Source organism: Pantherophis guttatus, chromosome 2 (genome assembly GCF_059756535.1).
Source record: "Pantherophis guttatus breed Tessera chromosome 2, ASM5975653v1, whole genome shotgun sequence".
Classification (NCBI taxonomy): domain Eukaryota; kingdom Metazoa; phylum Chordata; class Lepidosauria; order Squamata; family Colubridae; genus Pantherophis; species Pantherophis guttatus.
The window spans coordinates 58,529,248-58,547,221 of NC_142064.1; the positions used below are offsets into that span (position 1 = coordinate 58,529,248).

At 37.1% G+C, this 17,974-nt stretch overlaps 1 protein-coding gene across 1 annotated transcript in view; it reads left to right on the forward strand.

Moving 5' to 3' along the window:
* ROR2 (ROR family WNT receptor 2) overlaps window positions 1-17,974 on the forward strand; it is a 121,418-nt gene that overhangs the window by 99,664 nt on the left and 3,780 nt on the right. The window contains exons 5-7 of the mRNA XM_034410017.3: window positions 6,210-6,337; window positions 13,452-13,766; window positions 15,207-15,452. Coding sequence (XP_034265908.2) covers window positions 6,210-6,337; window positions 13,452-13,766; window positions 15,207-15,452 — 689 coding nt within the window. The remainder of the gene's footprint in view (window positions 1-6,209; window positions 6,338-13,451; window positions 13,767-15,206; window positions 15,453-17,974) is intronic.

The window sequence follows — 17,974 nt, forward strand, 5'->3', positions numbered from 1 at the left end:
ACCTATAAGTACAGATAGTCCTTGACTTATTTGAAGCTATAGTGGCACTGAAGAAATGATGGTTATGACCAGTCTCCTGAGTTCCAGCCCTCCCAGCACCTCTGAAGTCATGTGATAGCGAAATTGGTTGCTTGACAATTGGGATACACTTATGACCAGTTGCAGTGCCCATGATTATGTGATCACTATTTGCGACCTTCCTTGCCAGCTTTCCCAGAAAGTCAAAGGAGAAGCTGGCAGGGAAGGTCCAAGGCATTGGGAAGACACACTCACCTTCACGCCCTCCTCTAGTCCTTCTGTGCTTACATCATGCTGGCCCTTGCACACCCCTGCACACCTTCCCCAAGTCTAGCCATGCCTCCTTGTGTTCCCTCCCTGCAGCTCCCCATGCACCCGTGACTCTCTTGCATCCCTGTGAATTATCTCCAAGCCTTGTTGCAACTCTTTTGCATCCTCAGTCATTTTTGCAGGCCCTTATAAAATATATTTCTATATAATTTTCAGAGTAGAATTATCTTAGAATGTAAATTTATATTTCGGTCCCAGCATCTTCCCAAGTACGTCTTGCAAACTTTATTATTGGAAACACAGCATAGTTATGAACTAAAACACAAACAACATGATGCCAACGGTATCACATACTAAGAAAATATGGCCAAGAATAAAAGTAAATAAAGGAAGATAGCAACTGTACCATTTTAAGGTAAGTGTAATAGTGATTTTTTTACAGTATATTGATAATGATTCAAGATGTTATGTAAACAAGCAGATGCAAATTTCTGCATTTCATAAGCTTAGGAAAGATGTTAGAAAATGAGAAAGTCTCTATTCGAGATACATGGAAATTTGGGGTTTCTAAACAGAAAATTATTCAGTTGCTCTAATTCATGTAACTTCATTTATCTTAAAACAGCTTGCTAAAGAGCGCACTGTGAAAATTATGCTTGGGAAAAAAATTGTGTTTAAACAATAACCAAAGTGGCCAATAATAATTTGGGATAAGGGAAATATTTGTTCTTTTCACAAAGAGTTTCTTAGTAACTTACACATTTTAAAAATATACTACTGTTATTAACATACGAGACATCTGAATTATTAGAGTTGCGTAATAATTTCTTGGTGACAAGAACAAATTTGATACTTAAGTTTAAACAAATCTTTCTAACAAACTATTTTTTGAATAAGCTGTAATCAATTTAAATTCACTTTTATAGACTTTTTATTAGAACATAGGATATAGCGGTTACATTTTGCATTAGAGGTTCCCTGAGCAGGAATTTCAATTATCTTATCAACAACTGCCACCTAGCACTAAGTATGAGAAACTCAAAGCAAGCTGTTAAGATATAGAGCATGTTACCAAAAGAACAAGTTGGTCCTAAAAAACCAGAGAACTACAGACCAATATCTCTTTTGAATACAGACTATAAAATTTACGCGAAGGTATTAGCCAACAGGTTGATGCCAGTAATCCAAAAGGTGATTCATGAGGACCAAGCGGGATTTATTGAGGGTAGATACATGAAGGACAATGTAAGGCAAGTAATAGACTTATTGGAATATCTTGATAAGAATAAACAGATTTCTGCAGTGCTGGTCTTTTTGGATGCGGAGAAGGCCTTTGATAGAGTGGATTGGAATTTTCTACTAAAGACTTTAAAAAAGATGGGCTTTGGGGACCAGTTTACACAGGCAATTTCAGCAATTTATCAAGAGCAAAAAGCACAGATTATTATTAATGGAAGTTTGACGACAGAGTTTAAAATTGAAAAAGGAACAAGACAGGGATGTCCGTTGTCCCCACTTTTATTTATTTTAACATTGGAAGTCTTGCTAAATACAATACGGGACTCAAAAATTTTGAAAGGTATAATGATAAGGCAAGAGGATTATAGAGTAAAGGCATTTGCAGATGATCTGGTGGTTACCCTATCACAACCAATGGAATCAATAATCTTGATGAACGACATTATACAAGACTATGGTAGAGTTTCAGGTTTCAGAGTGAACTCAAAAAAGACTAAAATGATAGTCAAAAATATGACACAAGATCGTAAATATGAGTTTGAAAGGAGGGCAGGTTTTGAAATTGTACCTAAGGTAAAATATCTTGGAGTTCAGGTTGCAGAATCAAACATGAAATTGTTTCAAAATAACTATGAGGTGTTGTGGCGAGAGGCTCAGAAAGACATGGAGACTTGGAAAAAGCTGCAACTGTCTTTACTTGGAAGAATAGCAGCAGTTAAGATGAACATTTTGCCAAGATTTCTGTTTTTGTTTCAAATGATTCCGGTGCTTAAAAGTGATAAACAACTGAAAGTTTGGCAAACTGGACTTAATAAGTTTGTCTGGAACGAGAAAAAGCCGAGAGTGAAATTGAAAATTATGCAAGATGTTCCAGAAAGAGGAGGCCTTAAACTTCCAAACCTACAGTTATATTATGATGCAGCAGCTTTAACTTTAACAAGTGATTGGTTTGGAAGTAAAAAGGCTGGAATATTGAATGCAGAAAGTTTTGATCTTGAATTTGGATGGCATGCTTACCTATTTTATGATGACAAAGTTGATAAAGTATTTAAAAGTCATATACTTAGAGACTCTTTGATGAGAGTTTGGAAGAAGCACCGACTCAAATGGGATTATAAAATACCGCTATGGCTGGATCTTGGTCATACCTTGTGGAATACAAATATAATGTCACTCGGGGGGTTTTTATACAAAGAGGTTCTTTTTACAGATGCGGGCAGATGGCAGTTGAAGACATTGCAGACACTGTTGGACGAAGGGATTAATTTAACCTGGTTACAATATAATCAATTACAACTGAGATGGAAAGAGGACCAAAAAACTGGTATTATGTTGCATGAGGAAGAATTGGTTAGACATATAAGAGAGAAAGGTCCAATGCATATTAAAAGGCTTTACAATGTTTTGCTAGAAAGGGATTCAGAAACGGAATTAGTTAAAGATTGTATGATTAAGTGGGCACAAAATTTTGAAGAACCAGTGATGTTGGAAACATGGGAAAAAATTTGGGTTCAGAATGTTAAATTTACACAGTCGCAGAATTTGAGGGAAAATTTCTATAAAATGTTTTATAGATGGCATCTAGATCCTAAAAAGTTGTCATGTATGTACCCTAATGTTCAGCCAAAATGTTGGAGATGTGAATGTTTGGATGCTACGTATTATCATGTTTGGTGGACCTGTAGGAAAGTTAAGGCTTTTTGGATAAAAATATGGTGGGTCATGCAGAATGTTTTGAAGAAAAAAATTCAATTTTCTCCACAATTGTTTTTATTGGGCATAGTTAAGGGTTTTACACGGGATGAAACAAAATTAATATTGTATATGATAACAGCAGCAAGATTGTTGATAGGTAAATATTGGAAGAATGAAGCTTTGCCTACTATCGAGGAATGGACTTCGAAGATGGCCAGTTTTGCAGAGATGGCGAAGATTTCAGCATATTTAAAAGATTGTTCACAAGAGACTTATGAATGGGAATGGAAAAGGTGGATAGAATATGTTCAGAACAAATACCAAATTAGAAAGTATCAAATAGCTTTTATTTGAAAACAATGTATTAGAAATATTTTAATATAAAGAGACAAAGAGGGAAAATTATGTAGGGGGAGGGATGGGTTCAGGTATATATATCAGTGTTATTAGTTATGAGTACATAATAGGGAAGTCTGGGGGGGGGAGGGTTAGGGAGGGTTAGGGAGGACGGGAAGTTTGGGGAGGGAGGTGGGGGGGTGAAAAAAAGGGGTGAAAATGTAATTGTAAAACTTTTGCAATAAAAAAAAAAAAAAAAAAAAGATATAGAGCATGTGAGAAAAAGAAGCATCTGTTTCTGTGGCTTTAAACTGCAGAGGGCATAATAGGGGGAGGTGTGTTGACAATGAGCCATCAACTGCTTAAAGCATCTTCATTCTAATGTGCAATAAAGATCTTTATCTAGCAATGCCTTGTTGAATGTCTGGGTAACTTCAATTGAGTCAGGCAAGAGTATCCTGACAGCAAGAAGCAACTGACTCCTTCAGCTTATTGGACTATTTACTTTTTAAATCTTTTAGATGAATTATTTTATCCTAACAGTTTGAAAAAGGTAGATCCTCAGCTGCTACCACCTAGTGTGGCTCAGGTACAACATCTAAAATCATTATTAGTACAGGTAGTTCTTGATTTACAACAGTTTGTTTAGGGATCATTCAAAGTTCCAACAGCACTGGAAAAAGTGACTTATGACCAATTTTCATACTTATGACTGTTGTAGCATCCCCATGGTCACATGATTTACATTTGGATGCTTGACAACTGACTTTATGACTGTTGCAGTGTCCCAGAGTTATGTATTCCCCTTTTGCAGTCTTCTGACAACCAAAGTCAATAGGGAAACCAGATTCACTTAATAACCGTATTGCTAATTTAACAACTGCAGTGATTCACTTAACAACTATGGCAAGAAAGGTTGTAAAATGGGGGGAAACTCACTTAACAAATTTCTCACTTAACAACATAAATTTTAGGCTCAATTGTGGTTGTAAGTAGTTGAGGACTACTTGTACAACATATTATTAATAAGAGGATCAAATGGGATTCTTTCTTGGAACAAAATACCAACAAAATACAATCCAGAACTAGCCCCCATCCTCCCCCCATAAATCTTTCACATGCCACTATTGATTGCAAATACCTTGGGTTAGAACAGTGTTTCCCAAACTTTTGACATATGTGTACCCTTCTATAATTTTCGTAACGCTGAGTACCCGTCATAAAAAACATATGCTTTAACTCTTAACTGTTAGATAACACTGCAATTCTCTGGCGTTTAAACAGCTCCGCGGCTCAACGTCAACTGTTAATGTTCCCGCAGTTTAAAAATGGCCGAACCTGAGCTGCGCGAAGGATGCGCAGAAGTTCCCGCCATAATGAGTTGCGATACGATGTACGATGGCCCCAGTTCCCGTGTAAAAACTGCGATACGCGCCTATTTCTTTCCTTGTTCTGTGGGCGCAGCTAAGCACGGTGCAGTGAATATTCCCACATGATCCCCACCAAACTCCGGTGCAACGCGTACCCCCACCAAACTCTTCCCGTACCCCTGGGGGTACGCGTACCACACTTTGGGAAACACTGGGTTAGAATATAGCAGTGATGAGGCCAAAGGCAAAAATATCATCTAATTTAATAGATAAAGGTAAAAAAAAAAGGAAGGATTTCCCCTGCCAGTCTTGTCAATTCTAGAGGGTGGTGCTCATCTCCAATTCTCAGCTGAAGAGCCAAAAATGCCCCACAATACTTCCATGATCTTGTGGCCAGCATGGAAAGCTACTGTGTGACAAAGTGAACTCCCGTTACTCACCCCAGCTCTTGCAAACATAGCAATTTGAAAGCATGTAAATGCAGTTAGATAGACAGATACTTCAGTGGGAAGGTAACTTAATGGATATCCTGGATGAAATGGTAACTCCTAGGTATGAGGGCCACTTGTCTTTCCAGTTCTCAATATTTGGCTGCTCAAGACATTGAGAAAAATGGCTTTTAATCAGTGCTGTCCTGGAGCAACTTAAATTGACTATGTTAAACTCATTTTGGAAAGTTGGACAGAGTTCAGCCAAGATAGTAACTCAACATATGACTTAGGTTCTGTAACAGAAAAAGAATTTGGCATTAGTGTAACTTAATGGGAATGGGAGAGAAGGAAGTTAAGCACTGATTTCGTTCCATTTACCTAATCCCTAGTTCAGAATTATGCCATATTTTAATTACATCTTGACAAGATCTATTTTGCTGTCCATTGTAAGAATTGAAGAACTGCAGGACAAGGTAGGAGAAGAGAAACAACTGCTTGCCTAATTGCTTAGCTTGTCATTTGATACCAGCATGATGGGTGAAACATGACACATGCTGCTATCTTTTTAATAAAATAATCTGTCATGTTGCATTAGCTTAGTATTTCTAGGATAATACTTGTTTTCACTTCGCAGATGTCTTTCCCATCCACCCCTTCAATTAAAATGTTCCTTGGTGCCTTTTTAATTTCCGAAACAATGTCAAGTGAATCTGAAAAGAAAATTGATGTCTCAGAGAATTAATAATGTCAGTTTTACCACCCATTTCCTTTAAAAAGCATACTTTAAACTCAGTAGGGACATAGAAATATCTGTAGACATAGTAATAGGCTTCCAATTTGTGTCTTGCAGAGAAGATTACCATGAAGATGGGTTTTGCCAGCCTTACAGGGGAATTGCCTGTGCACGAATCATTGGGAACAGGACTATTTATGTGGACTCCCTTCAAATGCAAGGGGAAATTGAAAACCGAATTACTGGTAAGTCAGTTCTACTTCTCTTCATGTCAGAGAATATTGTATTTCATGCAGAAACTTAAATCCAGTTTAAACACCATCATAAATGGAAATCAAGCCAGGCAATTTTTGGAAGAAATTGAGGCAATGTTGCTTTTTTATTATGAAGTAATTTTTTCAGTAGGCACCAATTTGATATTTGTTGGAAAGCTTTTTGAGGATTAGGGCTGTACTTTTTAAAAAAGTTTTAAAAACACCCTTTTTTATAAAATAAGTTATATTTACTTAAATAATGGTTGTACGAGTTATTGTAGGACATTTATAGTCTTTGAAAAAAAAATGAGTGAAGAAATGGATGATGCATCTACTTTGTCTTTTACTGTGTCTGAAAAAAAGAAAAGAAAAATGTGTTTCCAAACACTAGAAGATCTATACATGATCTTTTGGCTCTTTAAACCCTATGACTTTATAACTTTTATAGAGAAGAGGATTTTTCTTATCTTGTTAGTCTCCACTCTCATGCATAAGGAATGCAAATGACGCCCTTAATATTAACATATGCAGATTAGAAAATTAATTCTCTTTCTTTGTTCATAGTCTGATTGCTATTTTCAGAGTTGTGAATTTTAAGCAAGGAATTTGATGCTTGATTTTTGTAAAGGATCTTTGCTTAGTTAGATGATACTTTGATGCTATCTCTTTTGTTGACCACTTAATGGAATATAATCATTTCCTGTTTAGAGCTTGTTACATGCATTCCCAACATGAAATCTGTGGATTACATTTCAAGTGTTGTGGTGTTTATATTATATCAAATGCTTTTTTTATATGAAAATATTTATATCTATGTGCTTGGAAAGGGGGTTACATTTAGTGGAATAAATGAGCGTAATATATCGGCCTTCCTATCTGATTTTTCCAGCTTTAAGTTCATTTCATCTTGGCCTTGAATCTGTTTTCTGAGGTAGAATGGGGCTTTGTCTCCACAACACTGTGTGTAAATATCATTGCAGTTCTCTTCTTATTTATGGATTGCATTTATGTGCAGTACAAAAATTTGTATAATGCACATTTCCTGCAAGCAGTTCTCTATAGATTTATTCTGAATGTTGTTGTCACTAATATGTGGCCTTTATATGCACCTTTTTGTTATCTAAGTATTAAGTAATGTAATTCCCCGGAAAGTAAAAGTATAACTAAATAAAGTTGTGGGTAGTTACCCAAAGGCTGCTATTTTGTGATAATTCTTGAGGCTTTATAAGTAACTGCAGCTGTTCATAAAAGTCTGTGAATGCCAGAGCTCCAAGTATCACATATAGTGTGCACTGTCATCCATAAACATGTGCTGATAATTTTGTTATGCCACAACTTAATTATTTCTATCAGGATAAAAGTTTGCTGTTTACATTTTTAAAATTATAATTTTCCTAGTAATAGATGAAGATTACAGGCACAAAAGGAGAGCTGAAAATGAAAAGACTAGTAATTTAAAAAAAATACTAGATTTCCCCTCTACCTGAAAGTTGTAGTGATTCTGTGAGAGCGGTCCTTTTCCTTTCAGTCCAGGAGACCAGAATATTCTAAATCTTTATATTCTAAACACACTGTTACTATATGGTTTACAATATTTTTTTTTGTTTGTGTGTATATTTAATGCTTATGATAAGAATTATTTTACACTCTTAGATTTCTACTTATTGTCCTTCCCCACTTGCCACCCTGATTTAGGAGATGCATTTGTAAATACAGTTATTGTAGCTATATTTTGGTACTTTTCATCAAAGTGAAGTTCTGTTTACTAACAGATGGACTATTTTCACTAAATTTCCATTCTTATGCAATTCTCCATGTCAGCTTCCCCACCTCTGGGATAAATTTTCAGGAAAAATGGAATGGTAAATCAACAAAACTGCATACAGGAGAAGCCTACTATAATCTAAAGAAGTTTTATGTCTGTGATATAGAAACGAAATATAGGCCTTAAATCATTGCCATTGCAGGTTCCACTGATAAGCAGACAAACAATCTTTGCAAAAAAAAGTTAGCACTATATAGGCACAAAAAGATCAGTTGATTATTTGTTCTATATCTCTTTGGATATATAAAATCTTCCTCACGTGGAATCGGGGAAATTTCTCAAAAACATTTTTGTATGAAGGGAAAAAATTATCATAAGTGAATGTACTCTGTCCACTAATTTCTTTCTTGGTTAGCCCAGTGAGATATATAATTCTGAGAATGGAAATTAGTGACATCTACTGTCCAAATAGGAAAATTAGCTAAAAGATATTATGTTGAGCTTTATGGTGTTAAAACATTTTAGTGGGCAAGTGAAACAATCCTAATAGCTTTTGGAAACACAAATATAGTTTAAATTGTACATGGGTTTCTTTTCTCCTTGCCTACTTTGCTATGTAAGGCTGAAGCTTCCTTTACTCCTCTGTAGTTCAAAACTTTGTATCCGGTGATGAGACTTGGTATCTTCATATCATCCAAACCTGTAGAATTCATTTGTATAATATTTCTTTGAGGACTCAAACTGGAGTCAGCAGGGCCGGATTTAGATTGAAAGAGGCCCTAGGCTATTCCATTTATGAGGCCCTTTCACCAGTGGTGGGATTCAATATTTAACAACAGGTTCTGTGGGCGTGGCTTAGTTGGGGGTGTGGCTTGGCAATCATGTGACTGGGTGGGCATGGCTAGCTGGTCACGTGACTGTGTAGGTGTGGGTAGCTCGTCATGTGACCAGGTGGGCGTGGCTATGTGCATAGACTTTTTTCAGAGGGCTGAAAAAAGTCATTTCTGACTGGGCCTCGCACTTTTGACCGGTCCTCACACTTATGACCATCCTCACATTTATGCCCGTGCAGCTTTCTTAACAACCATGTCACTCATTTCACAACTGCTTCTCTTCACCATGGTGACAAGATAGGGCAAAAACGTAAAATGTGAGGACAGTCGTAAGTTCGAGGACTGGTCAAAAGTGCAAGGACCAGTCAGAAATAACTTTTTCAGCCCTCTGAGTAGTCCATATGCATAAAAGGATACAGCAATAGAGAGGGATGAAGGAAGGGAAGGGAAATTAGAGTAGGAGAGCGAGGGAGGAAGAGAGAAGGAGAAGGAGAAAGGAAGAGGAAGTAGGGAGGAGAAGAAGAGGGGGAGGAAGAGAAAGTAAGAAGGAAAGAAAAGAAAGGTGGTAGGTTTGAGGAGAAAGATTGCTATACAATAAAAAAGATGAAAGGGAAGAAAGCCAACCCCAAACAAATATAAAGATATTAAGATAAAGAATGAATTGTTAAACTTTAAAGAATAAAAGAGAACAAATATGAATAAATAACAATAATTAGAAACACACATACAAACATACAATGTATTTTCTTTGAACAGAGTATTTGGCCGGTTCACAAATTTAAACAGTGTTTAGTCATTTCAATTAAATTTACAATTTCTATATTTCCTTTTTGCCATATTTATTCCTCATCTATTTTTGTAAAAAAACCAATATTACCCTCATCCTCATCTCTAATCTTAATCAAATTCAATTTTTCCCTTCTATTCTATATTATACCCCTTCCCATTGTCATCTATTTTTATATCCATCCTCACATTGGTTAATTATGTAATATTAGTTGTTTAATATAAATTCAACATTTTAATATAAATCAATTAGTTATATAACTACCTTTTTTGTATATTAATCAATATGAACATGAATATTCCAATTATTTCCATGCAATCCAATTTCTTACAAATCCATTAATTATATTTACCAATAATAATAAACCAAATAATTTCCCCCATATATTCCTCCAAACCACAACTTAACCATTTCTGCTTTCAGAAATATACAATTAATAGTATCTCAATTATTACAATTCCCTAGTTAAATACAGCTTTTTTTTCTTTTGTGTTTTAAAATCCTGAACTCTTCTCTTTTTCCCTAAATTTCCCATTGTCTGCACGTACCTTTTTTGGTGAGGAAAAAGAAAAGAATTCTGCCTGCCTAATTTTCCAACCTTGCAGCAATAGCAAAGCAGTTTCACTTTCGTTTCTCAGTATAGCTAGGGGAAAAAAAATCAGCACTCTTTGGAAGGAAGCAAAACAGCGGAGACAAATCAGCTGAGAGCCGGGAGGCCAATTAGCCTATGCTGAAGCTCCGGGGGCCAATAACATTACAAAAAAAATACCGAACCCTTTGTTAAATTGCTGGCTCCCCCGCCCCTCGCCCACCACTATTTATTGGCAATAAATAGTGGTGCGGAGGGGCGGGGGAGCCAGCAATTTAACAAAGGGTTCCGCGGAGCCACCTAGAACGCCCAGAATCCCACACTGTGTAGGCCCCTCTGGATCTTGAGGCCCTAGGCTGAAGCCTAGTTAGCCTATAGGAAAATCGGGCCCTGGGAGTCAGCTCACCTTCTGAGGGCTCCGACGTCATCAGGAGGATCTGCAGGGTATATAAAGTCAGTGTTTAGGAGATTAAGCCATGGAACTGGTCCTCGTTCAGATTTTTTTCCCCCTGGATTTCTATGTTCCACTGTCAAACCCACCCTGCTCAGAGTAGTTAAGTAGTTTCAGGATAACTTTCAGAGATCCTGAATAAATATACATCTTTCTGGTTTAACTCAATTTAGGATTTAGAGAAAATATCCAAATCCTAATTCACATTCTTTCATGAAGTTACATAGGCTTGAACCAAACAGTCTATGGAAAGTGCCAGTAGCAGCATCATGACTGAAGGATGAAATTGCTACTAGCTCTGCATATGAATTACGTATTGATTCCTTCATATGACCAACAATCATTGAGACTGAATGAAGGCAGTAAGTCCCAGCACTTACGGTCACAAAATTGTTTATCAATTTCCTTTCTCTGAAAAAAAAAAAAATCAAAGTTGATATACAGTTTCTCAGGAATCAGATTGTCTGACAGAACATTTTTATTCTGTGGTGTTTATGTGTGTGTGTGTGAGAGAGAGAGACAGAAGTTATTTTCACCTGTGTTGGCTTTTTCCTTATATGCATTTTTAAAGTCTGTTTTGCTCAATAATGTGTCGTCATTGATTAAAGTGAGTTCATTATACTCTTTAGTTCAGATTACAGAAGTCATCAGCAACCACCTAATTCTTTTGTATATGCTCATTTTTAAAAATTCAGTACAGTCATAACTCTTGCAATTAAAAAATCCATAACAGAGAATGCTAAATAACGCAACCTAAGCACTAACAACAAGAGCCTTGGTAGTACAGTGGTCTAAAGCACCCTGTTATTAACACAGCTGCCTGCAATTACTGCAGGTTCGAATCTTACCAGGCTCAAGGTTGACTCAGCCTTCCATCCTTTCTAAGGTAGGTTAAATGAGGACCCAGTTTGTGGGGGCAATAAGCTGACTTTGTATAAATATACAAAAGTATGAAGGCTATTGCTTAACGCATTGTAAGCTGCCCTAAGTCTCCGGAGAAGGGCGGCATATAAATCAAATTTTTAAAAAAAATGCCTTTATTTTACCTAAATAGTAGATTCAGGAGCTTTTAAATTCAACTATTAGTTTGTTTGAAACCTGCCCAAAAGTTTTCGGACTTTTTATGGAGAAGTGGTATTTATGTAGAAATATTGAAAATTCAAAAGGGTTCACAAATGTTTAAGCACCACTGTATGTATTCAAAAAAAAAAAAAAACCCTCAAATAATAAATACCAATATTTGGTATGCAGTTGTTGCTGAAGCAAAAGAGGAGGCAAAGTATGTCAATATTCAAGGCTCTGGCTTTAAAATATGAATTAATGTTAATAGTATAATTGAGCTTAATAATACCCATCCCTTTTTAGCAAAATGTGGTGTCCACCCAGAGCTTGAGGATTTACTGGCTTCTGTTTTAGAGTAGAAAATGCATCTTTAATACTAATCCAGTGTAGTAATGAAAATAAACAATTTAATTTTAGCTAGAGTTAACTATGGCTTAGTCCTAGAACTTGCAAAAACTCGGCTACAAAACATGTCAAGTGAGACTACAGAAATGCATGCTTTTAACAAACACATTGTGCTTTTTTCTTATGACTCAATGAGCACAGTTCATTCCAATACATTTTGGATTAGACAAGTACACACACGTGGGATTTTCAGGCAGGTTTGAGCCTCTTTATTTCCAATTAGTAGAATATTATAAACCTCTTCCTTTGTAATTCAAATCAGTGAAAAGCTGTATAACAGAATCTTACAGTGGATTATTTGTGAGCTATCAATAGGCCCTGGTAAATTGACAAGTTTTTGGAATGAAAAAAAATCAATTTGGTAGATTTCCTGGGAAGTCAAATTTATGTAACAGACATCTAATCTGATAGTAAATTGCCTCCTCCCCTTTGCTGTGAAAGCAAGGCTTAGAATTCTGAAAGGGATTAATCACTTCCTCAGTTCTAGAATGATGCCACAAAACAAAAGACTTAACAAATTAAAAATATTTGAAAACTAGATAAAGTTTGTTCTAGTTATGTATGAATCCCTGAAATATTTCCTCATCTCGATACTGACTGGGTTGACTGGATGCTAGAAAATTGATCTTCACAGTTAGTACCATATACCATTTTCCTACTGCAGAATCTTGTTAACCTTATGTGTCAAACTATGTATGATGCGATGGCTCAGTCGGTAAGACGCTGAGCTTGTCAATGGAAAGGTCAGCAGTTCAGCGGTTCGAATCCGTAATGCCGCGTAATGGGGTAAGCTCCCATTACTTGTCCCAGCTTCTGCCAACATAGCAGTTTGAAAGTACGTAAAAAATGCAAGTAGAAAAATAGGGACCACCTTTGGTGGGAAGGTAACAGCATTTCATGTGTCTTTGGCATTTAGTCATGCTGGCCACATGACCACGGAGACATCTTCTGACAGTGCTGGCTCTTCAGCTTTGAAATAGAGATGAGAATCAGGAACGACTAGCACATATGTGCGAGGGGAACCTTTACCTTTACCTTTACCTTTACATAAAGACTTTGACAGTGTATCTGATCTCCGTTGCAGATAGATTTTTTTATTAATGCCCTTAGTAGTTTGGCTTGAAGTCATTTCAAATACATAAAAAGCAGTATTGATGTTCCTTTATTATAGAAACTGGATCTTGATTATTGGCTTCTCTGTCTGTTTTTTCAGCTGCATTTACTATGATTGGCACATCCACTCATTTATCTGATCAGTGTTCCCAGTTTGCCATCCCATCTTTTTGTCACTTTGTGTTTCCACTGTGTGATGAGCGTTCCCGGACACCTAAGCCTAGAGAGCTGTGTCGTGATGAGTGTGAAGTTCTAGAGAACGATCTCTGTCGGCAGGAGTACAACATTGCTAGATCCAATCCTCTCATTCTGATGCAACTCCAGCCACCTAAATGTGAAGACTTGCCACTGCCCGATTCTTTGGAGGCTGCCAACTGTATAAAAATTGGAATTCCTGTAGAACGGCTCAATAGATGTAAGTTATTATCACGTTTCCTTTCTGCTTTTGTCTTCTATTTGTTTAATGCAGAAATGGGGAATGATGACTTGTGGACTTCAACTTCCAGAATTCCTGAGCCAGCCATGTTGGCACAGGAATTCTGGGAGTTGAAGTCCACAAGTCATAAAAGGGCCATAGTTCCCCCCCTCCCTGGTTTAATGCAAAATTAGTATGGATTTTTCATCAGAGTGCCATTTCTGAATGTATGTATTTGCTTGATTTCCAAAACAACACATTTCAATGTTTTGCCTTTTGACTGCTTAGAATTAGCTTGGAGGGAGGATAGAATGATGAGAAAGAGTGAAATCTTTCCTCCAGCTTCTCATCTATACAGTGTAAAGGAATATTGCCAGAAACATGCAGAGGCTGCCTAAAGCACCTGACCAGACCTCCCTGAAAGCAAGGAATGCCCTTCTTCAAGCTAACTGCTTTAAGTTGTGCCTGCTTCAAACCCTCCAAACCCAGTGCGGTGAGGGTATAAGCTTGCAATGTTGTTAAACAGTGAAATAAATTTGGTGAAGAAAGGAGATAATCTTTTGTAACCAGACTAGATACAATATACCCGTGATGGCAAACCTATGGCACACGTGCCACAGGTGGCATGCAGCACCGTCTCTGTGGACACACAAGCTGTCACCCCAGTTTAACTCCGCTGCGCATGTGTGCGCACCTCCCGCTAGCCAGCTGGTCATCGGGTCTCTGCAGTGCATGTGTGGAGAGTGGAGTGCATGCATGGGGCTGCGCGCACATGCGGGGGGTGCTGCAGGGGCCACGTGCACATGGTTGGGGTGCGTGCAGGGGCCGTGCACGCATGCGGGAGGCGGGCATGCAGGGGGCTGTGTGCACATGCACCGGGGTCATACACTTACATTTTGGGGGTTCGGCCACACACTTTGGGCACTCGGTCTGGAAAAGGTTAGCCATCACTGCAATATACAAATAAAAATGGTGCTCGGTAGTTAATACATTAGCAAGATAAAGATCTAAGAGGAAAAAAGCAGAAGAGAAGAAAAAAACTAAATGGGGCAGGAGGGAGGAGCTTCAAGGTGGTGAATCCTCTAGAATACTTTGAGCAAGTCAAGCAGTTGAGACAAAGCAATGTTGACATGGGCGTTCTAGTTAATTTCTGGACTCTTCCTTAGGCATAAAGCTTATCGGAAACTCATACTTCCTGGCTAGGTTACTCTAGCTTCTTTCTACAGGCTTGATTATTTTCTTTATTTTCTACTTTTAGAAAAAGCAGCTGACCTTATCCCAAACCAAAGAAAGGAATACTGTAGAGCAGAGGTTTTATTGTAGAGTTACACATTGTACATAGCAAAGAAGCACATTTACGATGCAGAGAGAGAGAATGGGAACATTTCTTATTGTTTCATATGTCTCTTGTTAAATCTACTTTTTTTTTTTTTTTTGCAGATCACCAGTGTTACAATGGCTCTGGTGCTGATTATAGAGGAACTGTCAGTGTCACAAAGTCAGGCCACAATTGTCAGTATTGGGAGTCCCAGCATCCTCATCCCCATGACTTCACAAGTACAGAGTTTCCCGAGCTTGGAGGTGGGCATGCTTATTGCCGCAATCCTGGAAGCCAGATGGAAGGACCTTGGTGTTTTACTCAGAACAAAAACGTACGCATGGAACTGTGTGAAGTACCTGCATGTAGTATGTATTACTATTTTTTTTTACCATTTCTAGAATAAAATTATTCAAGCATGAATTATTCTTGCTTTGTGTGAAGCGCAAAAAATGCTTTTTATTGATGTTTTTATAAATGAAATCAATTCTTTTCTTATCAATGCATAATGTATGTATTCATTGACACTGATGCTAAGACACCTAAGTACTTGGCAATATGTGTGTGTGTGTGTGTGTGTGTGTGTGTGTGTGTGTATGCATTTCTGTCCAGTAGATACAGCTGTCCAGCTGTTTAATTCAAGTATTGCATTCTTATTCATAGACAAATGTTAAAGTAAAAAAATATATATGTGGGAACAAAACATGTCTATTATGCCTTTAAGATGTGTGAGAGGAAATATGATTAAGTTCAATATACAATTGTTATCTCAGAAATATAGGACTTAGGACACAGCCACTTCTTTGCATTTTTTACTTATGTACTGTTTGGATGAGTATGCTTTGACTGTTGCCCTTCAGCATAAGAGCACTATATATATTATGCAGGCAATTATAATATTTTATGTTTTTTAATTTCTGCTAGTTTTATTAAAATGAGTTGCTGGCCCTAAACTGAAAATAGATGGAAATGGTGGAATATGATGTTACAGACATTTATATTGAAATAGCCTCTTACACTGAATGTTTGCTGTTTTTAAGTTTTTCACTGGGCCCCAAATGGGTGCCTGTGGGTAGGACTACGGAGAGATTAAATTATGATTTAATGTTATTTCCAAATGCGGTCAGGACCAATTCTTTATACTGTGACTTTAATTAAAGATTCTTTGTGTGATGTGCTTCATATTTTATTTCACAGATACGTGAAATAATAGGAAAGTCCCATCAGCTGCCATTGATTTATTTTGATGCTGAATTAGACTATCAGATCTTTGGGAATAATAATAATAAAAATGGGAATGAGGTCAAGGCTTTGAACAATGGCTCATTAACATTCGTTATGACTAAAATCAATTTATTGTTTTGAACTTTGCTTTAATTACATTTTCCTTTTTACATCCTCTTTGTGGCATCTTTGCTCTTTCCTAAAAGAACAAAATATAAATATTGAAGTTGATGTGGGTCAAATAAGGTTGTACCACTGTAAATGAACATTTATTTGAGTGCTGGGTTTGCTCTAGCCCAAAATCCTCTTAACTTTAGGAGAGTATAACCAGATATCTCCCCAAAATCTTCACCTGCTTTCCATTTACTTTTTGCCTCCACCCATTCTTCTCTCTGTCCTTTCTTCTTCACTTTCTGCCTTCTCTTCCACAATTTGGTATTGTGCAGTACAAGACAAAGAGCAATTATTCCCTGCTCCCATGCTTGGGAAAAGACACTCTGTGCAGGGAAAATAAAATGTAAAATCAGGCCATTTAGATCATCAAATCCAAATCCCTACTCAGTGCAGGAAGTCCAAGCCATTCACTGAAGGGAATCTCTCCACTTCTTAAGGTAATTGAGCTTCACTGTCAAACTGTTTTAACCAATAAAATGTTTTCTTAAGGTTTGGTTTTAACATGAACCTGTTTTCATTCTGCACAACAAGATGATGGAGAACAGATCAGAGTTTGTTCCTGTTTTCTCCAAGCACAGTATGCCTTCTGTTTTATAGGAGGATAGTGAAAGGAAGCAGTTATTTTCTTTTCAGTGCAGAAATGAATAGAGGGAGTGGAATCAGGTCTAATTGGACAGCAGAAGAAGAGAACAAGTGCTCCTTCATTTTACATGGAGGAAAGATTAGGAGAGGGGGTACAACTCCATCCTACTCTTACCGAGTCATATACTGTCATTGGGAAAGACAGTTTGGCTCATAAGCAAACTTCACTTCCGATTCCTGTTGTCTTTCCAACATTCTATTTACTTCAACAGGTTGACCCACAAGTCTAAGCTAAAAACTAGATCTTAGATTTTGTGTGTGTGAGAGAGAGAGATAAAAGCCTTTTCTTTTCTAGCCTTTTCTACTTTTTAGCTTACTGTTTTTACTCTTATTGTATTGCTTTTGCTTTTTAATGATTGTACTCCATACTTCTTATGGACATTCTCTCCTTCTGCTGATTTATGACTGCAATGAAGGTTTGATTTGATTTGATCTAATACTTTCACAGGGGATCAGTTTTGGATGCTTTTCCACTGTGCAATCTGTGAGCAAAAAAATTATGTGTGCATCATAATCTTACTATAAACCACTTGACCCCGAGAAAGGTCTGTGACTTAATGATGTATTAATGGTAACACAATCCATATAGATAGTGTTAAAATTCATACTAAAATTCATACTAATCGCTCAATCCCCTGCATTTTATAGGCTCTTGGATTCTTGTATTACTCTTGTAATCCATTGTGTAATCACACTGTTGATTACATTATATAGATATGTATAAATTCGTATTACAGACAATTCTCAATTAACGACCACAATTGAGCCTCAAATTTCGGTTGCTCAGCAAGACATTTATTAAGTGAATTTTGCCCCATTTTACACCCTTGCTTGACACAGTTGTTAAGTG